General features: G+C 64.0%; 9 protein-coding genes and 1 non-coding gene across 10 annotated transcripts; 4 read left to right on the top strand and 6 right to left on the bottom strand.

The window, feature by feature from the left end:
* Positions 1-899: 899 nt before the first annotated feature.
* V1510DRAFT_393579 (uncharacterized protein) lies at positions 900-2808 on the bottom strand. Its single transcript, XM_066931828.1, has 3 exons — positions 2716-2808; positions 2544-2654; positions 900-2512 (listed from the first exon to the last, which is right to left on the bottom strand). Exons 1-3 carry the CDS (start codon positions 2738-2740, stop codon positions 1158-1160), a joined length of 1491 nt encoding a protein of 496 aa, XP_066789417.1. The 5' UTR covers positions 2741-2808; the 3' UTR covers positions 900-1157.
* Positions 2809-3215: 407 nt separating this feature from the next.
* V1510DRAFT_415951 (40S ribosomal protein eS24) lies at positions 3216-4133 on the bottom strand. Its single transcript, XM_066933677.1, has 3 exons — positions 3940-4133; positions 3772-3800; positions 3216-3646 (listed from the first exon to the last, which is right to left on the bottom strand). Exons 1-3 carry the CDS (start codon positions 3940-3942, stop codon positions 3283-3285), a joined length of 396 nt encoding a protein of 131 aa, XP_066789416.1. The 5' UTR covers positions 3943-4133; the 3' UTR covers positions 3216-3282.
* Positions 4003-6307, top strand: V1510DRAFT_118604 (cyclophilin-like domain-containing protein). The gene is made up of 2 exons (XM_066930253.1): positions 4003-4348; positions 4382-6307. Exons 1-2 carry the CDS (start codon positions 4270-4272, stop codon positions 5935-5937), a joined length of 1635 nt encoding a protein of 544 aa, XP_066789415.1. The 5' UTR covers positions 4003-4269; the 3' UTR covers positions 5938-6307.
* V1510DRAFT_393571 (hydroxymethylglutaryl-coenzyme A synthase C terminal-domain-containing protein) lies at positions 5989-7905 on the bottom strand. Its single transcript, XM_066931827.1, has 2 exons — positions 7664-7905; positions 5989-7602 (listed from the first exon to the last, which is right to left on the bottom strand). The coding sequence occupies exons 1-2, from the start codon at positions 7721-7723 to the stop codon at positions 6316-6318; spliced, it is 1347 nt and encodes a 448-aa protein (XP_066789414.1). The 5' UTR covers positions 7724-7905; the 3' UTR covers positions 5989-6315.
* A 1594-nt stretch (positions 7906-9499) lies between these two features.
* Positions 9500-11104, top strand: V1510DRAFT_415941 (homoserine dehydrogenase-domain-containing protein). The gene is made up of 2 exons (XM_066933676.1): positions 9500-9817; positions 9937-11104. Exons 1-2 carry the CDS (start codon positions 9583-9585, stop codon positions 11016-11018), a joined length of 1317 nt encoding a protein of 438 aa, XP_066789413.1. The 5' UTR covers positions 9500-9582; the 3' UTR covers positions 11019-11104.
* On the bottom strand, positions 11071-12916 carry V1510DRAFT_118348 (uncharacterized protein). Its single transcript, XM_066930252.1, has 2 exons — positions 12791-12916; positions 11071-12688 (listed from the first exon to the last, which is right to left on the bottom strand). The coding sequence occupies exon 2, from the start codon at positions 12684-12686 to the stop codon at positions 11124-11126; it is 1563 nt and encodes a 520-aa protein (XP_066789412.1). The 5' UTR covers positions 12687-12688; positions 12791-12916; the 3' UTR covers positions 11071-11123.
* A 1799-nt stretch (positions 12917-14715) lies between these two features.
* Positions 14716-14788, top strand: V1510DRAFT_t115. Its single transcript has one exon. It is a non-coding gene; the product is annotated as a tRNA-Thr (tRNA).
* Positions 14789-14813: 25 nt separating this feature from the next.
* Positions 14814-16598, bottom strand: V1510DRAFT_415933 (uncharacterized protein). The gene is made up of 3 exons (XM_066933675.1): positions 15825-16598; positions 15600-15760; positions 14814-15564 (listed from the first exon to the last, which is right to left on the bottom strand). Exons 1-3 carry the CDS (start codon positions 16162-16164, stop codon positions 15211-15213), a joined length of 855 nt encoding a protein of 284 aa, XP_066789411.1. The 5' UTR covers positions 16165-16598; the 3' UTR covers positions 14814-15210.
* A 115-nt stretch (positions 16599-16713) lies between these two features.
* On the top strand, positions 16714-17702 carry V1510DRAFT_118273 (dihydrofolate reductase). The gene has a single exon (XM_066930251.1). The coding sequence runs from the start codon at positions 16808-16810 to the stop codon at positions 17453-17455; it is 648 nt and encodes a 215-aa protein (XP_066789410.1). The 5' UTR covers positions 16714-16807; the 3' UTR covers positions 17456-17702.
* On the bottom strand, positions 17646-19792 carry V1510DRAFT_415930 (uncharacterized protein). Its single transcript, XM_066933674.1, has one exon. It carries the CDS (start codon positions 19747-19749, stop codon positions 17950-17952), a length of 1800 nt encoding a protein of 599 aa, XP_066789409.1. The 5' UTR covers positions 19750-19792; the 3' UTR covers positions 17646-17949.
* Positions 19793-20240: the final 448 nt, after the last annotated feature.

The following is a 20240-nucleotide window of genomic DNA, read 5'->3' as shown; positions in this document are numbered from 1 at the left end:
GGCCCAGCGCCACGCGCGCACGCTGTCGTACACGCGCTCGTCGTCGTGCTCGTCCACACGGTCGCCGGACCCGGACGACGACTGCGCGGACGGCGCGTGGCCGCGCACGCCGCTGACGCCGCTGTTCGCCAACGTCGACGGGCTGCTGGCGCGCACGCTCGATCCGGGCACCAAGCGGTACAAGATCACGTCCGACGCGGCGTTCTACGGCCGCGGCCGCGACCGCGCGGGACCCGTGCACGCCTCGAGCCCGCTGTGCGTGGCCCGCAAGGCCTCGGCGCTGTCGCTGCTGTCGCCGGTGCCGGCGCCCGCGGCACCGGCGCCGGCGGAGCTCGTCCGCTCGCCCGACGGGCCGGTGGGCGGGCCGGTGGGCGGGTCCGGCGGGTCCGGCCAGTCCGCGCCCGGGTCCGGCCAGTCCGCGACCGAGTCCGCGTCGGTCCCCGGCCGTGCGCCGCGTCACGCGAAAAGCATCGACGCGCTCTCGCGCGTGCTTGAGCCCGACCCGCCCGCGCTCTCGCTACGCGGCGCCGCAGGCTCCATCCGCTCGTTCTCGTCGTCCGTGCTGCTGTCGGTCGCCGGCCGGCTGGCGCGGCTGCGGCCGCCGCCGCTGGGCGACGACATCGTCGTCCAGGCCGATCTCGGCAGCGCCGACGCCGTCCCGTACGAGCTGCCGAGCGACCTGCCGGCGCTGGGCGTGCTGCCGCCGGCCCTGCTCGGGCTCGATCTCAGCGGCGCGTTCCGGCCGGCGCCCACGGCGGTCGCGGTCGCGCCCGCGCTGGCGTCGCCGCCAGCGCCGCAGCCGCACACGTTCCACGACAGCCTGCATCGGCTGTTCCGACGGCGCTCGTCCCAGGACGACTACGTCTCGTTCCCCAAGTTCACGCCGTCGGGCCTCGGCCACCGCGCGAGCATGGCGTCGATCGCATCCGCCGCGTCGGTCGCGTCGGCGGCCTCGCGCGGCTCGCGCACTCGCGCCCGCGAGCCCGCCTGTTCCGCCGTCGACGGCGAGTCGCTGCGGCTTGCTTTCGAGACGCCCATCAACTAAGCCCCCGGGCGGCCCGCCGCGAGCCGTCGCGCGCGCGGGTCTAGCATGCATTGACGACAGGTTGGGATCGGTGCCGGCGTGCGCCGACAGGCTATTACATTAATCTATGGTATTACGACTTTTCGTTGTCCAGCTCCTCCAGGTTGGTGTAGTAATTCGGGCTCTGGCCGAACGTGCGGCGCGGGCCGCTGACCGGCGCCGCGTGCGACCCCGTGGCCTCGTCGTACGTCGGCAGATCGACCGGAACCGCGGCCGGGTCAGCGTCGGCCGGCGGCGGGGCAGCGGCATTGACCGCGTCGCCCATGCCGGCCGTGGTGTCCATGTACGTGCCCGTGCCCTCGGTCAGGTGGCCCTGTCCAGCCGATTTTTCGTCGACCAGCGACTGCGGCGGCGGAATGCCCGACCACACGTGCACGTCGAACAGGAACGGCAGCTCGTCCACGTTGCTGTTGCTCAGGTGCGACAGCCCGAGCGTGACCTCGAGCGCGTACTTGCGCTCGATGTTGCACGTCTTGAACTCGGGCGGGACCATGTCCGGGATCACTGCCTGGGCCCATTTGCGCGCGTCAAACTCGGCCTCGTGCGCGCGCTCCGGCGGCAGCTGGTCGGCCGGCCGCGACGACCGCTTGGACGCCACCGACAGGTCGCGCGCCTCGAGCAGCGGCAGGCCCAGGACGACCTCCTTGTGGTACTCGTGGGCGGCCACGCGCGTCGTGCACACCAGGTGCACGCGCATCTGCCGCAGAAACACCTTCGGCGGCTCGGACCCGTCCTTCTTGAGCACGTAGATCTTGAGCGGGATCGGCTCGAGCGGCACCAGGATTGGCGGGTACGGCATGGTCACCTCGACGATGAACTCCTCGCCCGGCGTCATGGAAACCGTCCGCGACGGGCCGCGCATTTTTCCAAACAGCCCGCGCCGCACGGTCGTCGACACGGTCTGGCTGACCGACCGGAACTGGTGCTGGCGCCGCACAAAGAACTGGCGCCCAGACGGCGCCGGCCGCGGCGGTTCGATCGGCAGGAACACGACGGGGTGGTACTGGCGCGAGTTCATGCGGAACATGGACGCGCGCTTGACCGTCGCCTTGAGGAAGTACTTGATCGTGGCCTCCTCCATGCCCGACAGCGACGGCGGCAGCGTCGTGTGCACGTGGTGCGTCGGCTTGCGCGAGATGTCCAGGCCCAGGTTGGACTTGAAGTGCAGCATGTTCGTGATGCCCGTGGTCTCGATGCACTTGTTGTTGATCGGAATCCGGAACTCGAACGGGTAGAAGTAGCGGCCAGGCGGCAGCGTCAGGCCCTCGGACCTGTTGGTCAGGTGCTCCTGAAGGTTCTCGGGCGGGAACACGGTTTGCGAGATGTACAGGATCTTATGGGTCTCGGTCATCAGCCGCTTGCTCTCGTTGGCCTTGACGCTGCCCGTCGGCTTCTTCTTGGGCACTGCCAGCATGGTGTGCGCGACGCCTGCGTCAGCGAGCCCAGCACGCGTACGTACCCTCGAGCTTGACCACGATCGCCGTGATGGTCTCGGTCGAGCTCAGGTCGAGCCGGACGTTGCCGGTGACGACGTCCAGACATGTCAGTGTCGGACTGCACCGCTTGTCGACTGCCCGTCAGCTCGGCCCCGCGACGGCCGGCGACGCCGTGCGTCCACCGCGCTCACTTACTCTCGATCGACACCTGACTCGGCATTGTGTGTCGCTTGGCAGGCCGATCGGCGGTCTTGGGTGTTTTATTTACTACACATTCCGGGACCGCTAAACGCAGCACAGCCTCGCGATGCGGCGCGGGAGTCGGCAAACCACCCCGACGCCGGCGCTAGCCCTTAATCTCCGGCATTTACGGAGCACAGCCTTGTTGAGGGCTATTGTGCCGTCCTTGAGATTGAGGCTGTGCAGTGGGACGATGGGGCGGGTGATTACAGCCGCGAACACTCGAACAGTGCCGGTAGCCGCAAGGCGCAGCCGGGGCGGCACGGCCGAGGGCGGCACGACCGGCGCGAGCCGTGCGGCATAATTTCAACAAGCGCGATCCGAACAAACCGCACGGGGCCACACGGCTGAGACTCGTCCACTCGCGTGCGCAGAGTGTGGAGCCGCGGCGCGGTGACTCTGTGGCAGTGCACTCCCCAATGCACACACCAATGCACACGCGCCCAGCGTCAATGTAAAGTAACATGGAAGCTTTTATTGAGAACCTAACGGCAAATGACAATTACCATGATTATATTACATCTAATCCTTGTTTCTCTTGTTGACCTTCTTGCCGGTACCGCGGGTCTTCTTGTCACGGTTCTTCTTCTGCTTGCGCTGCTGTCTCGAAGCCTTCTCGACCTTGGTGGCCTCGCCGTATCTGACCAGACGGTAGGTGGGCTCGAACTTCTTCAGGTCGGCGTGCGAGTCGTAGATGAGGGCAAAGCCGGTCGACTTGCCGCCACCGAACTGAGTGCGGAAGCCGAAGACCGAGACGGCCTCCTTCTCGCTCTTGTAGAGAGCGGCAAGCTTCTCACGGAGCTCGTCCTTGGCAACGTTGGCCTTGTTGGGGTGGAGAACGTCGACAACCATCTGGCGTCTGTTCAGAAGGGAGTTTCTGAGAAACCTGTTCGTTAGTTGCTGTCGCCATGAATACACGCCGCAGTCAGCATCAACGGCGATCGGGTAGGCGAGTACCGCGAACGCGCCAGTAGATTCTGGCTGCAAACGTCTGTGCCATCGGTTGCTTACTTTCTCGTGCGAATAGTAACGGAGTCGCTCTGAATCGTTAGCATCGTCCTTTCATCGACCCGACAAACGGCGGCGACTCGACTGCACGACGACACACGCCCTCTGCTCTGCGTCCACTGTGTCTGCTGCCATCGAGATCGTCCCGTCGGTCCGTCTGCCTGCACATACCATTGTGAAATATTGATGCTGTGATGAATATCGAAAACAGAATCCGAGATGACAGTAGGAAAAGAGAATAAGAATTATTCGACAGTGGTGGAAAAATTGGTTGCGACACAACACAGGTACGACGCAGCTACATACAAATTTGCATGGAAATGGCGGTATCTTTTTCGTACTTTTTGAGTTTGTGCGAGTGGTTTGCTAGCTTGGGACCTGGCTCCTGCGTTTGCGTGACTGCTTTCGAGCGCGCTTAAAACCCTACACAAGATAGCCCTAGCACGGCCACATTGTCGGTAGGGTAAACAGCCACGGTGGCGCAGCAATGACCTCACGTAGATGACACCCACGGCCTCGCGGCTTCCCCGTCCATCGCGATCCGCCAGCGCCATGAGTGTCCTCCTCGAGACCTCCGTCGGTAAGTCCTCCCGGCCAATTCCACTGACATCAGGCGATATCGTCATCGAGCTTCTGACTACGGACGCACCCAGGACTTGCGAGAACTTCCTCAAGCTCTGCAAGCTCAAGTACTACAACTTCAGTCCCTTCTACAACGTTCAGGCCGGCTTCAGCTGCCAGACCGGCGATCCGCTCTATCCCGATGGCGACGGCGGCTCCTCTGTATGGGGCCTGATGCCTGTGGCTCCATTTGATGAGACCAAGTCCGACGACGACTCCCCGGGCGATTTCCACTTCACCGTCAACACGCCCAAGCTACGGTATTTTCGCGCCGAGATCAGCAAGACCCTCAAGCATAGCGAGATGGGCATGGTCTCTATGGCAACGACTACCGTTGCCGGTGCCAGCGAGTCCACCGCCCAGCGGCTCGCCGGCTCCCAGTTTCTGATCACGCTGGGAACCGATCTCAAGTACCTCGACGATAAGGCCGCCATCTTCGGCCGTGTCCTCGAGGGCTTTGACTCGCTCAAGAAGATTAACGAGGCTGCGTGCGATGACAATGGCCGGCCCCTCAAGGACATCCGGATCCGACACACGTACATTCTCGAAGACCCGTTCGAGGACCCGGATGATTTTGTCGAGCCCCCGCGCAGCCCGGAGCCCTCGCGTGAGCAGCTGGCTACCGTCCGTGTCCGGGATGACGAGACGTTTGCGGAGGAGGAAGACGTGGAGGTCGTGGAGAAGCGCAAGCGCGAGCGCGAAGCCCGTGCCAACGCTCTTGCGCTCGAAATTATGGGTGATCTGCCGTTCGCCGAAGTCAAACCTCCTGAGAACGTGCTCTTTATCTGTAAGCTGAACGCGGTCACCCAGGACGAAGACCTCGAGCTCATCTTCTCGCGTTTCGGCAAGATCCTGTCGTGCGAGATCATTCGCGACAAGGACACCGGGAACTCGCTACAGTACGCGTTTATTGAGTTCGAAGACCAAGCCTCATGCGAGATGGCCTACTTCAAGATGGAGGGCGTCTTGATCGATGACTCGCGGATCCACGTGGACTTTTCGCAAAGTGTGTCCAAGCTGTCGAACAAATGGCGCAGAAACACCAACAGCAAACGTGCCGAGAAGGTTGGCTACAAGGGCGCCATTCCCGAGCGCGAGTACGCCGAGGCCCGAATGCCGTCGCGGGGTGGCCGCGACAGCCGCGACAGTCGTGACGACAGACGACGGGACGACCGCGACTCGCGCAGCAGCCGCCCGAGTTCTCACCGGGACCGGGACCGTCGGGACTACCACGATCGAGACCGTGACCGGGACCGTGATCGTAACCGAGACCGAGACCATTACCGGCGTGACTACAAGAGCCGCGACGACGACCGGGACCGCCACGACCGACACGACCGGCACGATCGACACGACCGGGACCGGGACTCCAGCCGCCGCGACTCCCGTCACAGCCACCGAGACGACCGAGACCGCGAACCCAGTCGGCGGGACGACCGCGACTACAGACACCGTGATTACGACAGCAGCCATCGGTCGCACCGTGCAGACGAGTCCAAGCGCGAGACCAAGAGCCGCGAGCAGCTGCGAGAGAGCAAATGGGGTTAGATATGCATTTTTCGGATGGGATGTACGATAAACCAAAATTTAGGCCAATGTTTGCAAAACCGGTAGCGACTTCAGTGTATTAAGCTATAGAATATCAAATAGAACTCATCATAAGCAACTTTACATGTAAGCAAAACTCGCGCCGTTAAGATATAACCCACTTTATTAAAACGTATCCCGCTCTTTCTAGTTTTTTACAAGTTTGCGTATATTTACATATACTTGGATGCGTACGTAAACGAATGTGTATGCAAACGCAGAAGAGGATAGCGCGAGCCGACGCCTGCCGCGCGACGCGACCGACCCCGGTCAAGCGCCGCGACTCTCCGTTCAGTCACCGCTCCGCCGGCAATTGCTGAGCGATCGACTGGCGCCATCTTACTCCTTGATGGCGTACTCGCGACGGAACATGCTGTCGACGTTGGTCAGGTAGTAGGCGCCAGGGACAATCTTGTCAATCGAGCCAACGGGCTGGAAGTCCTTCTTCATGTGGGCCTTCTCGCGAAGCTCGAGGGCAGCCTCGTACTCGGCAGGCTCGACCTCGGTACGCGCCTCCATGCGGCCGATGAAGTCGAGCTTCTCGCGGATCTCGGAGGTGTCGCCCTTGACGACGAACGAGAAGAACGACGAGGCCAGACCAGAGCCGTACGAGAACGCCGAGACGCGCTTGTTGAGGAGCTGCTCAGGGGCGACGTTCGACAGAAGAGAGACCAGGCCCGAGTAGACCGAGGCGGTGTACATGTTGCCGCAGTTGGTGGGCGCGTACAGCGACGGGGTCAGGCACTCAGCAATGCGCTTCTTGGCAACAGTCAGGAAGTACTTCTCGACAGTCTTGTCGGTCAGCGACTTCTCGTAGTCCAGAGCCTTGATCTCCTCGGGCACGTCCGCGACCGACTCGGGGTTGGCCAGGAAGTCGTTGTACATCAGACGGGCGTAGCACTTGGTCACCAGCTTGCACGTGGGCGAGTGGAAGATCGAGTAGTCAAAGCGCTCGATGCCGACGGGCACGTGGCCGTTGAGCTGGCTCAGCGCGCGCTTCGACGCCTTCTTGTTGTAGGTCTGGTAGCATTGGTCCAGGGCGCGCGTGTAGCACGTCAGCGAGAAGTGGCCGTCCACGTAGGGGTACTCCGACGTCAGGTCAGGCTTGTAGAAGTCGTACGCGTGCTGCATGTACGAGCCGTGGATAGGGTCAAAGACAATCGGCGCGTCGGGACCGACAAGCATGGCAACGCAGCCGGCGCCACCGGTCGGGCGCGCAGCGCCCTTGGCGTAGATGGCAATGTCGCCAGCGACAACCAGCGCGTCGCGGCCGTCCCACGACGACGACTCGACCCAGTTGATCGAGTTGAACAGGGCCGACGTGCCACCGTAGCACGCGTTGATGGTGTCAACGCCCTCAATGTCGGTGTTGTCGCCAAACAGCTGCATCAGCACCGACTTGATCGACTTGGACTTGTCGAGCATAGTCTCGGTGCCGACCTCGAGACGGCCGATCGAGGCCGTGTCGATGTTGTACTTCTTCAGCAGCGACGAGGTAGCGGTCAGGGCCATCGAGTAGATGTCCTCACGGTCGTCGGGGAACGCCATCTTGGTCTGGCCGAGACCAATGGTGTACTTGCCGGCCGAGACGCCGTCGAAAGCCTCCAGCTTCGACTGGGCGACATACTGTTGCGGTCAGCGTCAAGCCGCACAACGTGCGGCGCGGTTACGCCACAGGCCCACATACCTGCGCAGGGAAGTAAATCTCGATGGCCTTGATGCCGATGTTGGACGGACGGGTAGACATCTCCACAATTACTCAGGACAAGCGTTGCAAGGGCGGAAAACAATAGACAAGGAGTCTATGGAGGCAGGAGAACGTTGATGACAGGAAGGGGCGCTGCCCTGGCGAATATATACCAGCACCCGGCCGGCGCCGTCAGCCCAAATTCTGCTGTGCCCGACGCCGGCCAGGCGAATAGACTTTATACAGGGCTAGGGCTAATCCGCGCGTCTAATTGCTAGTCAGCGAAGCGATGGTACCCGCGCTAGCGCGCCACGCTTGGCCACGTTCGGGCGGCCGCGATAGCAGTCCGGCGCAGCTACCAGGCGCCGACCAGATGTGTGTGCTGGCAGAGAGCGCGGGGGTCGAGGCCGCCGATCGCTGACCGCCGACCGCGACGCTGCCATGTGGTCGCGGTGCTGACGCGGGCCCAGCGGTGCTGTACTATATCGGGAGCCGCCGGCGCACGGGACGTGACAGGGGCCAAACAGCGCCACATACGCCACAGCGCCACCCAGGCATCGGTGCTTGTGGCTAGTACGCTGGCGGGTACGGCCGGCAGTGGCCTGATCATTGTGCACACGACGCCGCCGGCGGACCCGCCGGTGGACCCAGCCGGTGCAGCGCGCGGCGCGGTCGGCGTTTACTTTCGCGTGCCTGCCGTGGTACGCGGACCAGGCCACGGCCCGGGCGCCCGGGCCCGGCTCCGCGGAGGCCGGTCACGGGTACCACAGCTGCGGGCGGCCGGGAAGCTGCGGGTACTATCGTGTTCCGCGCGGCTGCGCGCGTCCGCGCCTGCGTACGCCGGCAAGCGTCGCACGCTGGCGTACGGCTGCGCACGCGCGGCGGTCCGTGGCCGACAGCACACAGAAGCTCGGCCCCGCGCCTGCGTGGGCCACGACGACTCGTCCATGCGCGCTTTGTCGGCGTGCGCGCTTAGCTTGGCTGGCGCCATACTACGTCGCCGCGCGCGCACATCGCTTCCGCACGCTTAGGGTTGGCGCTATCAAGCCTATCGCCCCTGCCCGTCGTCACGACCGCGGCTGCGGCGACTGCTGGAGGCTACGTGGAACCGCGCAGAAGCGCGGCCCCAGGCCGTGTGCGGCTGGAGCCACTGCTGTGGAAACGGCGCCGGCGATCTGCCGCGTTTGGCCGCCTGCTGGGGTGTTGGCTAGCCCGCTGGCTCGGGACCGCGGAGTGAACTCTGCCCATTGGTTCCCAGTCCCGTGGATCGCTACCGGCGGTTTGATGGGGTCAATCTGCCCCGCCTGCTGGGGACGACGGCGCCTGCTGGCGGCCGGTGTTTGACAGCAAGTTACCCGGCCGCGCTACAGCTGACAACCCCTGACGGCTGCAGGGACGCGTCGGCCGCGGCGTGTGCGGCTCAGACACACCGCCGCCGGTCTCGGTGGCCTGTCGCTGCGCTGGCCGTGCGTGCGTCAGTGTCTGACCTAGTCGCGGCGGCTGTGCGTCGTACGTGCGCCGTCCGTCCGCGTACGCGTGTTTCGGGCCGCCGGTCGGACCCGATCGTCCGCCGGGACCGTCTCCGGCCCATTGGCCGGACAGAAGCCCGCAGCGCCAGCGAGGCTACGCGTACGGCGCAAAGCACGTCCGAGCGCGCGTAGCGGCTGCCAAGAGCCGTGAGATCCGGCGCCAGCTGGCCGGTTCGCTGGCGCCCGGCCACCGGTTGTCCGCGGAGTCCGCGACGTCAGGACCGGCGGTGGCTACCAGGAGCAGGGGCCAGTTGCCGTGGCAACGCGCAGGCCGCATTCAGCGTTGCTGTGGCAACCACAAGTGCCTGCTGCGTAAAGCTGGCACACGCCATGCAGCACGCGGGGTCCGCGTCTTCTTGGTAGCCGCCACAGCATCTTCTAGGCACACCGATGGTCTCGCAGGACTCGCCAAGCGCACGGCGCGAGCCGCGCTCTCCCGGTCTGTTGATTGATCGCAATTGGCTCCATCAGTCTGCCCAGGACACTCCAGGGGTGAGCGCAAAGCGGGGGGGATTGCTATTACCCGGCTTGCGAACTGGCGTGCCCGCAAAAAATTTTGACCGCCGGTCTCGCAGCTCATCTAGAGGAAGCAACATGTCCAAGGCTGTCAACATCGCAATCATCGGTAAGTGGCTTAGTCGCGCTGGCATTGTGTGCTACGGCCACCGCCCCCCCTGTGGCGCCTCACTTGCGCTCCCCTGCGCGCTACTGGGCACCTTGTTCAGACCTTTAGCTGACGATCAGGATCCGGCCTCGTCGGCTCGGCCTTCATCAACTCGCTGCAGACGCTGCGCTCGCCGTCGATTCAGTACAATGTAATTGTCATTGCCCGCTCGTCGCGCGCGCTCGTGTCTAAGAACTACACGCCGCTGCCGCTGGCCAACTGGGCGTCGGACCTGGCCTCGACCACGTCGTCGGCGCTCAACCCCGGCGATCTTGCCGCGTACCTCGAGAAGTCGCCGCTCCCGGTCATCCTGGTCGACAACACGTCTTCCGAGACGCTTGCGCGCATCTACCCGCTGTTCCTGAGCCAGGGCATCTCGATTGCCACGCCCAACAAGAAGGGCTTCTCGGACGAGCTTGGCCTGTGGCGTGCCATCTTCTCGGCCGCGGCCAACCACGGCACCGACAAGGCTGCGCCCGGCGGACTGGTGTACCACGAGGCCACCGTCGGCGCTGGCCTGCCCATCATCTCGACGCTCAAGGACTTGATCGCGACCGGCGACAGCATCCAGAAGATCGAGGGCATTGTGTCGGGCACGCTCAGCTACATCTTCAACACCTACTCGGCTGCCGACGGCGCCAAGTTCTCGGACATTGTTTCCGAGGCCAAGGAGCTCGGCTACACCGAGCCGGATCCGCGCGAGGACCTGAACGGCCTTGACGTCGCTCGCAAGCTGACCATCCTCGCCCGTCTGTCGGGCCTGGACGTCAAGTCTGCCACATCGTTCCCGGTCGAGAGCCTGATCCCCAAGCCGCTCGAGGAGGTCGAGTCGGTGGCTGAGTTCATGGAGAAGCTGCCGCAGTACGATCACCAGTCCGAGAAGCTCAAGGGCGAGGCTGCCGCCGAGGGCAAGGTCCTGCGCTACGTCGGCAAGGTCGACTTGACCGGCGAGTCCGCCCAGAAGGTGTCGGTCGGCATCCAGAAGTACGACAGCGCGCACCCGTTCGCGTCGCTCAAGGGCTCGGACAACGTGATCGCGTTCTACACTAAGCGCTACGGCAAGAACCCGGTGATCGTGCAGGGCGCTGGAGCGGGCGCTGAGGTCACCGCGATGGGCGTCTTGGGCGACGTCATCAAGATCGCCGAACGCATCGCCAAATAATCTATAGTGCAATCGACCGTGTCTGACATCAAGCTCTTATTTGTAGTGGTCACCTCCAGTGACGTCTAATTACTCGTAAACACATCGCGCAGCCACTGACTAAATCTACCAGCTATCGAGTCTCATGGTACCCTTCTCCTGGAAGTTGATGTGCATCTTGAACGCGTTCTTGAGGTTGTGGGGCTCGTGGCCGGAGCCCTTGCGCAGCAGCTCGCTCTCGGCCATGTCAAGGTACTCGGTCAAGAGGGGCTGGTAGACGGGGTGGGCGCACTTGCTGATAATCTTGCGGGCACGCTCACGCGGCGACAGGCCACGGAGGTCGGCAAGACCCTGCTCGGTGACGAGGACATCAAGATCGTGCTCAGTCTGGTCGATGTGCGACGCAAACGGAACAATGCACGACAGACCGTAGGGGTCGGTCTTGGTCGGGCGCGACGAGGGCGTGTGCATGACCGACAGCTTCGAGTTACGGAGGAAGTCGGCCGAGCCACCCAGACCGTTGAGCATGCGCGAACCCATGACGTTGGTCGAGTTGGCGTGCGCGTAGATGTCGACCTCGACGGGCGTGTTCATGGCGATACAGCCCAGACGACGGATGATCTCAGGCGAGTTCGAGATCTGCTGCGAGCGCAGGAGCAGCTTGTGCTTGTACTCGTCGTAGTTGGCAAAGAAGCGCTTGAAGCCCTCCGGCGACAGACGGATCGACGTGGCCGTGGCAAAGTCAAGGTTGCCCGAGTCAAAGAAGTCCAGGAACGAGTCCTGAAGCACCTCGGTCCAGACGTTGAGGTTCTTGAAGCTGGCACCGGCCAGACCCTCGACGACGGCGTTGGCGATGTTGCCGATGCCCGACTGCAGCGGGTGCAGGTTCTCCGGCATACGGCCCATCTTGACCTCGTGCTCGAAGAACTCGATCAGGTGGCTGGCGATGGCCGCCGACATCTCATCGGCGGGCGTGTTCGGGCCAGTCATCTCCTCGTAGTCCGACTCGACGACGCCAATGACCTTCGAGAAGTCGATCGGGATCGAAGGCGAACCGTTCTTCTGGTCCACGGTCTCGACCATGAACGGCTTGCGGAACGGCGGCATCTCGGGGACCATGATGTCGTGCAGGCCCTCGAACGAGGGCAGCTTGGTGTTGACCTCGATGATGATGTTGTCGGCCATGGCCATCAGCTCGGGCGTGGCACCGACCGAAGCGCCGGGCACAAGGCCGCCGTCCTCGGTGATCGCAGTCGCCTCGACAATGGCAACGTCCAGCGACGGCTTCTCCTTGTTGAGCGTGTAGAAGCCGTACATCAGGTCCTGCGGCCACATCGACAGGTGCTTGTCGAAAAAGAGCATGCGGCCGTCGTTGATGGCCTTGGAAATGCTCTTGCCGACCTGGTGCGGCGAGCGGCGCGTGATCATGTTGAGCTCCGCCCAGCGGTCCTCGATCTTGTTCGGCGACGACGCGCCCACGAAGAGCTCGAAACGGAGCTTACCGGCGAGGTCGTTCTCCTCGACGTGCTTCTGCAGCGCCATGGGAACGGCCTTGGGCGCGCCGACGGCAGTGAAACCGGACCAGCCCATGTACATGCCGTTCTTGAAGAACGGGATCATGTCCTCGGCCGTGACGACCTTCTTGAGGAACTTGGGGTCGCGAACGCGCGACTTCAACAGAGCAGACATGACTATTTGTTAGTACCGAAACGCCGAAATACACCGCGCCCACAGCAGGAGCAGAGCGAGCGACGCGGTAGCCCGCCATGGCAGGCCCGAGACCGCCAGCGTACCTAGCCGGGTCCAGAGAGTGCAATTGGGCTATCAGAGCGAGTGCGACAGACGGAAGCGTCGATGGATGAGTGTGGACGCGTGATACGCATTTATACCGCCCACACCCCCCCAATCGCGGTCACGACTGCCGACCCTGGCGGCTCCGCCCTTGGCCGGCCGCCGACGGCAACCGGCCGCCGACTACCGCGACCACTGCCCAGCTCTGGTCACCGGCTAGCGTGCTAGGCCTTGGTCCCCAATCCTTTTGGGATTGTCTAGGACCGCTTAGACGCAGGCTTAGGCGCTGTGAGCGCCCTAGCCAGACCATTAAGCGTCCAGCCTGCCCAGAAGGCCTCTAGACCGCACCGACCACAGTCGTGCTGGCCGTACGCGGCCGCGGCACACCCACGCTGGGCGAGCACATCGACCGGCCGCGACCGGGGGCGGCGGGTACCGGCGGATGCCGGCGGGTGCCGGCGGTACCGGTCACAGCCACGGCGGCCGCAACGCAGCGCCGCCCGGTTGGACCGCATTAGCCGCGTACAGCCGCCGGCGGCTGCCGCGTGTCCCTAACAGGCCCCCCCGGCGCTCCGCTCATGCTCTGATCCGTCCCGCAAAGGCAATTCACCTACCGGAAAAACAATAGAACCGTACGGACTAGACTGGATTGCTGTAGTGCCTGATACCGACAAAACCTTCGTGGACGAAACGGGTAGTTTGTTGGATTGCGCTCAACGCAACTTTGGGGATACAACAGAAAAAATGAACAGGCGGGGTGATGGGCCAGATATAAGCGACCTGGGGTGGCCGCGGCTACGAGACGTTAGGCGAGCGTCGTGAGGGGCGGCCCGTGAGTGCCGAGGACGCCGAACGGCAGTCGACAGCTTCCGAGCTAGGAAAGATAGGCCTATGGGCTGAATGGGCGCGAGACCGAGTGCGGAGAACGGCGCGCAAGCTTCGGGCACTTTGGCGGCGCCGACGGCCAGTTCACGTGACCTGGACGTCCGGTGCCCGTCCAGCTGACTCTAGTGCGCCAATGGCATCGTCGAGCCGCAGCCGCGTCGGCCACGCTGCCTGCCGACACGGTCGCGTGGCCGCGGGGCTGGCGGCAGGTCGCGCAGGTCGGACTCAGTCGCCAGGCCACGTGCGACGGCCCGGGCGGATCGCTCGGCCGGGACGGGCTTCGCCAGCTCGGGTCCGATCGGACACGGCCCGGCGCGATCGCCGTGCGGCTCAGGCGTGCGGCTCACGAGTCCTACGGCGGATAGAATCTCGGCCGAGCAGCCGCTGCGGGGTCGCCGGAGGCCTGTTGTGCGTTATTAATGTCGCGGATCCAAGTGTCGGATGGCCTACCGTGCGCCGGTCGGCCGGAGCTGCCTACAAATCAACGGCATATGTGGGCCAGCGTCATGGCTCTGGCTGCCGTTTCTCCGGATTCTCCCCCGGTCTTACGTTTAGCGCACCGTGTCCGCGCCCGTGTGACCAATCAGCGCCCGATCGATTTGCACACAGCCGAACAGGCTAGCTGGCTTTTGAGACAAACCTGGGGAAATCTGGCCGAGATCCGGTGGTGGACCGGTGCGGCGCCGCCGGGGGGCTCGATTGAGCTGCAAAGGTGCCCCTCCTGCCCTGCGACGCTGCGGTCCCCCGCGGCTGGGCCCTCGACTACCTCGGCGCGCCCTGTAGATGCCTGTGGGGGGAGTGGTCGAAGCAAACGCAGCGACGGCCGGCCGAGTGAGCCGAACCGCCAAGTAGACGTCTCATCGATCCGGACGGCTGCAGCTCCGTCATGGCTCCGGTCCGGGTAGCCGCAGGCCGGAGCGGAGACTGCCGGGCCGCCCGGGCCGTTTACCCGGTGGGGTAGGCCAGATTACCCGGCGGGTCTTTCAGTTACCCGGTCGTAAATATCTATAAGTATGCATGGCGTTTTTATATTTCAGCAGTCGCCTCTATGGCCAAGTTGGTAAGGCGCGTCACTAGTAATGACGAGATCATCGGTTCAAATCCGATTGGAGGCATTATTTTTTTATTTTTTGTCACCCTCGTGGCGAACGTGGCTGAGGGCCAGCACCGCCATCACACGCCCGTTCGGACGACCGCTGTGGCGACCGCGCAACCGAGCTGTCAAGCTCATCTGGCGGCTGGCGCGAGATTCACGAGTAGTACTACCCCGCTCCGTAGAACCGACGGCTCTGAACCGCATACGCGCACTGACTCGCGCTCGCTGCACAGCGCTGACTCGTGCTGAATGCGCCGTTAGTGCGATGCTCGCGGGTCCGTGCCGTCGCACGCAAGCATACGTAATGCGTTTATTTACTAGCAAAGCAGACTACCAAAACGCGCGACTAACATGCGACAGACCGAGCTGTGTAAATGCAAGGCCAAAGAGAGAAACAGGCATAGGCAAACATGTCAAGACAGAAAAACCACAAACTCCTTTTTATTGTACAGGCATGGCCACCCGATTGCGCAGCGTGATCTCCGAGCGCGCGTACGAGACAGTCACCGTCTTGCCTTCCGAAGACGACCGAGTCTTGTGCTCCTTGAGCTCGATCTTGACGGTCTCGGCCGGCTCGTACAGCCTGTTGGCTGGGTGGTCGTGGATGTCGTAGCGCTGCTTGTGCACGACCTTGCGCTTCTCCAGCTGACCCTTGCGGTAGTCCTCAGCTAGGGTCGGCGAGAAAATTCGCAGAAGGTGCTTGACCAGTCGATCGGCAGTACGATACGTGTATAGACTGACGTCGTAGATGACGAGCATAGTGGCTGGCCCAGCGATCAGGAAAGCCATGAGGATCTGCTGTCAGAGGGCCGCATTGTGCGCGCACTTACCGCCCAGCGGGTGACCACTGTCTGAATGATAGAAAGGGCGGTGTCTATCCAAACCATGGCGAGTCGTTGCTCAGCGGGTCGGTCGAATGAAAATATTCCTGCTGCGGACGGCCAGAGAGCGAGATATAAAGGCCGGATCGGTTCGGTCGGGGGAGCACGTCCTGACCGTAATTAGCCCTGCCCACACAGCTGTGCAGGTCGCGACCTTCGGCGATCGGTACTCACCTGCTGCCGCTCGTGCAGCCTTATCAAACACGGATCCGGGGGTGGCCGACTGCCACCTGCGGGGAAATTTGACTGTTGCCCGGCTGAGGCAGCTCGCACGCAGTCTCTTGGACGACAACCTCTGTGTGGTACAGTCAGAGCAGCTTGCGACGATGTCGTGCGAGCTGGAAGCGACTACCGGCTGTCGTTTGTGCCGTGGGCCGATATCCTGAGATGTTTTTTCTGTGTCCCCTACTGTTATCGCCGCCAGGTTGGAGCGATAGTGCATAAGTGTCGCGTGCGCGCCTACATTCGCCGTTTTACGTTTCATTCGCCCGCGTCCCACACACCGACATGCCATGCGGCCGGTGCTGCTGCGGCCGATACTGCGGCCGTCACTGTGGCCGGTGGCGCGGCCGACGCAGTGTTTTCTTGGGCCTGCGTGGTCGCTTGTGCTACGGTTCCACGGCTCCCTGGACCAGCGTAGCCGCGCCGGCAGCCGCCCTGAGCGTGGTTGGTGTAACCGATCCACCCGAGTGGTCCGCTTGGTCCAGACGAGTGTCTTCGTACGACATTCTGTCTCGCCATGGCCCGCCTAATGCACTGCCATGCAGGTCGGCAGAAGTAGGGGGGCCTTTCAGCTGGGTCTAGCACGGTCCTGGTTACCAACGTCGACTGGTATCCAAGAGCGGACAAGATCGCTGTGGATCGGTCGCGACCGTAAGTAGCGACCGGCCACCCCCGCGGTGCCGTGCGGCGCTGTCTGTGCGGCGCACCAGGCTATCCGCTGTCCGGGGGCCTTGGACGGCGTCGGCATCGCCGGGGCTATCAAGCGCGCAACAAGGTTACAGGATCCAGGGGCGCGGGCCGGCCGCTAGTCGCGCCAGGCGCAATTGCGCGCCGAACTTTCGAGAGCGCCAGTCGCACCTGCACGTCCGCGGCCTCAGCTCTCACCACCCGCTGCCAATCTGCCCTGATCCAGCGCACGCTCGTTCGATCTAGTCATGCCTCCGTCGCTCACGCTCGTTGTCGCCGCGACCAGCCGGGACCTGGGCATTGGTGCCGCGCATGGCCTTCCGTGGCGGCTGCCGCCAGACATGGCCTTCTTCAAGGCGGTCACGCTCGGCGCGGGCACAGCCACCGGCGGCCGCCGCAACGCCGTGCTGATGGGCCGCACCACGTACGCGTCTATTCCACCGCGTTTCCGGCCACTGGCCGACCGGATCAACGTGGTCCTGTCGCGCTCGGCGGACGCTGACGCGTCCCTGTCCTCGGCGCCTGACACGCACGTCTTCAGCTCGTTTCCGTCGGCGCTCGAGTACTTGGACAGCCGCAGCGATGCTGGCGACGTGTTTGTCGTCGGCGGTGGCCAGATCTACGACCAGGCCTTGCGTCTGGATTGCACCAAGCGCGTGCTCCTGACCTACGTGAGCGAGGCGTCGCCGTCCACGCCGCCGATCGTGTGCGACACGTTCCTGCCCGACTTCCGCGTGGGCAACCTCGGTGCGTGGGTGCGGCGGGACGCGGCCTCGTTGCACGCGTACCTGGCCTCGATCGGCGCCGAGGCCGCGCAGGCGCTGGTCCCAGCCGACGCCAGCCCGCGCGAGCACAACGGGCTGCAGTACGAGTTCACGCTGTGGGAGCGCGAGTAACAAACCCCGCTCGACGCAGCCCTAATCGTGTGACTGCGTGCGGCTGCGCGGCTGGCATCGCGACCGCCGCCCGATACCCATGCACAGCGCCACAGCCGCCGTCTAGGCCGGATCGTCCGCGGAGCGCGGAGCGTCCAAGCGCACGCCGCGCATGACCTGTCGCGTCCAGACGAGTCCACAACGGTCCTAGTCATGTGCATATTATTTATTGCTAATTGCATGTACCGCAACACCGTCCCAAAGTCTGATAAACATCCAGTTGCCATGCAAGCCATGTACATTTCCCCGATCGGCGGCCCGGCCGAGGCTGGCCGCGGCCCGGGCACAACGCCCGGCGCCGCAAGCTGGTCAGCCAGCATGGGTGCGATCGCGGGTGAGCGACAAAAATTCAAAACGAGGGCAAAAAGCTCAAAAAAAACAAAACCAGAGCCAACCAAAATACACAGGGTGCATGCAGAATACAAGCTCGAACAACCGTATGAAACAAAATCCGATCAGGGGATGTACGCCCTGTTCATGCACGATATCTCCTTGCAGAGCGTAGCCCACTCGATCTCGCGCCGATAGGGCTGGACGCCGGCCCGGGCAACCTCGCCCTCCTCCCACTTCATTAGCTCGTACATGAAGCGCAGGTTAGGCTGGATGATGAAGTTCAGTCGCCGGATGCGCACGTAGAGATAGGCCGCGGCCAGCGACAGCTTCTGGCGGCGCATGACCTCCGCGATGCAGATCGAGGCCGAGCGCGAGACGCCGACGCGGCAGTGAACGAGCGTGGGCTCGTTGGCGCGGTAGCCGGCGTCGATGAAGTCCAGACACTGCTCGATGTTTTGGCTGAGCGAGTCAATGCCATCGTCGCGGATCTGGTCGATGAACATGACCTTGAAGCCGCGGACGCGCTCACGCGAGCGCGACTGGTTGACCGGCAGCATGCTGTTGCAGACCTTGGAGCCAAACTGGGGCGCGTTGGCCACGTTGGCGTCGTTCTCGGTGTCCTCGTCGGGCTCGTCGTCGCCGACGGGCGTCCACGACAGCGTCTCGCCGACGCTGAGAATGCGCTTGATGCCGAGCGCGCGCAGGAGCCCGTGGTTGTCGGCGTGGAGCAGGTTGCCGAGGTACATGTGCGAGAAGATCTTGGACGGCAGGCTGCCGTCGAGCCGCGAGAACCACGCTGGCTGGGCCTGCGGCCGGCCAGTCGCCCGCAGGACGTTGTCGATCGGCGAGCGCACGAGCAGGCGCGACTGCAGGTGGTTCAGCAGCGTCACGTCGGCCGGGAACGAGAAGAACGGCCGGCCAAACTTGATGTGGAGATCGATGTAGGCCTGGGCCGCCGACACGCCGGTCGAGTAGATCACGTACGCCAGCGCCAGCAGGCTGGTCTCGGTGTAGCCATCGTCGCAGAAAAGCAGGACGCCGTGGCCGGCGGCCGCATGCTTGTGCATCCACTCGCACATGTCCACGAGCGCGTTGAGCTCAAGGTCGCCCAGGTTGCCGAGCGCGAGCGAGCCCGACGTCGGGAACTCGATGTGCGCGACCGGTGGCGACGTCGCCTTGGCGCGCGCTTCGTCCGAGAAGACTTCGCGGTCGATGCAGTCGAGCAGCATCTGGTTGGGCACACCCGGCGTGTGCATGCAGTTGACGTAGATCTGCCACGAGCTGCTCGGCTGGATCGTGTTGTCGGCGTTGGTGATGTCGGCGACGTTGCCGAGCCAGACGTTGTGGCCGATCGAGGTCGCAGCCGACATGGCGCTCATCTGCGAGCGCTCCTGGTACATAAAGTCCATCGTGCTTTCGGAGCAGGCGCCGATCGAGTTGACGGCGACGGTCTCGGGGTGGTCGCGCTCAAAGACGTCGAAGGGGTCGGTCACGACGAAGGTCGAGTACTCGGCGACGCCGGGGTGCTGGGCCGCGTGCTCACGCTGCGCGGCCGCGATGCGCTGCGCGACGCCCATCAGGCCCTCGGTCAGCTCGCCGCGCCGGCTGTACACCACAATGTCCGACACGGTCGCAATCTTGGCGATCTGGATGTGGAAGTTGCGCAGGCCAACGCCCTCCGTCGGACTCAGGTCGAGAAAGCCCGGCGAATCCGACAGCGAGTCCGGCAGGATCTCGCGCGGCGAGACCGAGCCGACGAGCTTGCACAGGTTCATGTTTCCGACCTTCACCAGCGTGATCTTGCGGAAGCCGGCCGGGTGGTAGTCGACCTGGGTCCGCTGTGGGTCCAGGAAGGCCATCTGGAGCATGTTGTAGGCGTTCAGGCCGTGCAGCCACGGAAAGACGTGGGCTGGATGCGGCATGGGCGCGGCGGCCTGCTGGGCGAGCGCGCGCGCGAGCGAGGCCGCGCTCAGGCCACGCACGAGCGGGTCGCCGCTGAGCACGGGGAACGCGTCCGGCGGGTAGAGCTCGTAGTCGACCAGCGCTGACGGCTTGTCGTCGTCGGCGTCCGGGGGCGAGAAGCACGTCGGATCGTTGGCGCACGGCCGCAGCGTGAGCATATCGATCGCCTGCGGATCGACGACAGGCGCGGCCGGCGCAAGCGACGGCGACGCCGGCGGGGACGCCGGCGGCGTGGCCGGCGCGGACGTCGGCGCGGGGTGCGTCGGCTGGTACGCCGTCGCGGCTGCCAGGAACGTGACCGACATAGCTGGGGCCAGAGAAGGGCGCGGCAGGGGCGCGGAGAGAGGTGCGGCGGCGGGCGCCTTTGCAATCGCGGGCGCGGTCGTCTGTCGTGCGCGCTCAGTCAAGCACCGTGAGCTGTGCACTTGTTCGCGCCGTCGCGCAGAGGCCG

This window comes from Dipodascopsis tothii (assembly GCF_038497935.1).
Source record: "Dipodascopsis tothii strain CBS 759.85 unplaced genomic scaffold V1510scaffold_12, whole genome shotgun sequence".
Taxonomy (NCBI): Eukaryota; Fungi; Ascomycota; class Lipomycetes; order Lipomycetales; family Lipomycetaceae; genus Neoaidaea; species Neoaidaea tothii.
Note: the sequence above shows the minus strand (reverse complement) of the source record. Positions and strands in the feature narration are given on the sequence as shown.

Coding starts and splice junctions, on each gene's coding strand:
- V1510DRAFT_393579 (XM_066931828.1), bottom strand. CDS start 2,740: ATGCCGAGTCAGGTGTCGATCGAGA. Junction 2,655..2,715: donor GAGTCAGGTGTCGATCGAGA/GTAAGTGAGCGC, acceptor GCTGACGGGCAG/TCGACAAGCGGTGCAGTCCG. Junction 2,513..2,543: donor GATCGTGGTCAAGCTCGAGG/GTACGTACGCGT, acceptor TCGCTGACGCAG/GCGTCGCGCACACCATGCTG.
- V1510DRAFT_415951 (XM_066933677.1), bottom strand. Junction 3,647..3,771: donor GTTACTATTCGCACGAGAAA/GTAAGCAACCGA, acceptor ACTAACGAACAG/GTTTCTCAGAAACTCCCTTC.
- V1510DRAFT_118604 (XM_066930253.1), top strand. CDS start 4,270: ATGACACCCACGGCCTCGCGGCTTCCCCGTCCATCGCGATCCGCCAGC. Junction 4,349..4,381: donor CCTCCTCGAGACCTCCGTCG/GTAAGTCCTCCC, acceptor CACTGACATCAG/GCGATATCGTCATCGAGCTT.
- V1510DRAFT_393571 (XM_066931827.1), bottom strand. CDS start 7,723: ATGTCTACCCGTCCGTCCAACATCGGCATCAAGGCCATCGAGATTTAC. Junction 7,603..7,663: donor AGATTTACTTCCCTGCGCAG/GTATGTGGGCCT, acceptor TGACCGCAACAG/TATGTCGCCCAGTCGAAGCT.
- V1510DRAFT_415941 (XM_066933676.1), top strand. CDS start 9,583: ATGGTCTCGCAGGACTCGCCAAGCGCACGGCGCGAGCCGCGCTCTCCC. Junction 9,818..9,936: donor TGTCAACATCGCAATCATCG/GTAAGTGGCTTA, acceptor GCTGACGATCAG/GATCCGGCCTCGTCGGCTCG.
- V1510DRAFT_118348 (XM_066930252.1), bottom strand. CDS start 12,686: ATGTCTGCTCTGTTGAAGTCGCGCGTTCGCGACCCCAAGTTCCTCAAG.
- V1510DRAFT_415933 (XM_066933675.1), bottom strand. CDS start 16,164: ATGGCATGTCGGTGTGTGGGACGCGGGCGAATGAAACGTAAAACGGCG. Junction 15,761..15,824: donor GGCTGCACGAGCGGCAGCAG/GTGAGTACCGAT, acceptor AATTACGGTCAG/GACGTGCTCCCCCGACCGAA. Junction 15,565..15,599: donor CAGTGGTCACCCGCTGGGCG/GTAAGTGCGCGC, acceptor CTCTGACAGCAG/ATCCTCATGGCTTTCCTGAT.
- V1510DRAFT_118273 (XM_066930251.1), top strand. CDS start 16,808: ATGCCTCCGTCGCTCACGCTCGTTGTCGCCGCGACCAGCCGGGACCTG.
- V1510DRAFT_415930 (XM_066933674.1), bottom strand. CDS start 19,749: ATGCCGCATCCAGCCCACGTCTTTCCGTGGCTGCACGGCCTGAACGCC.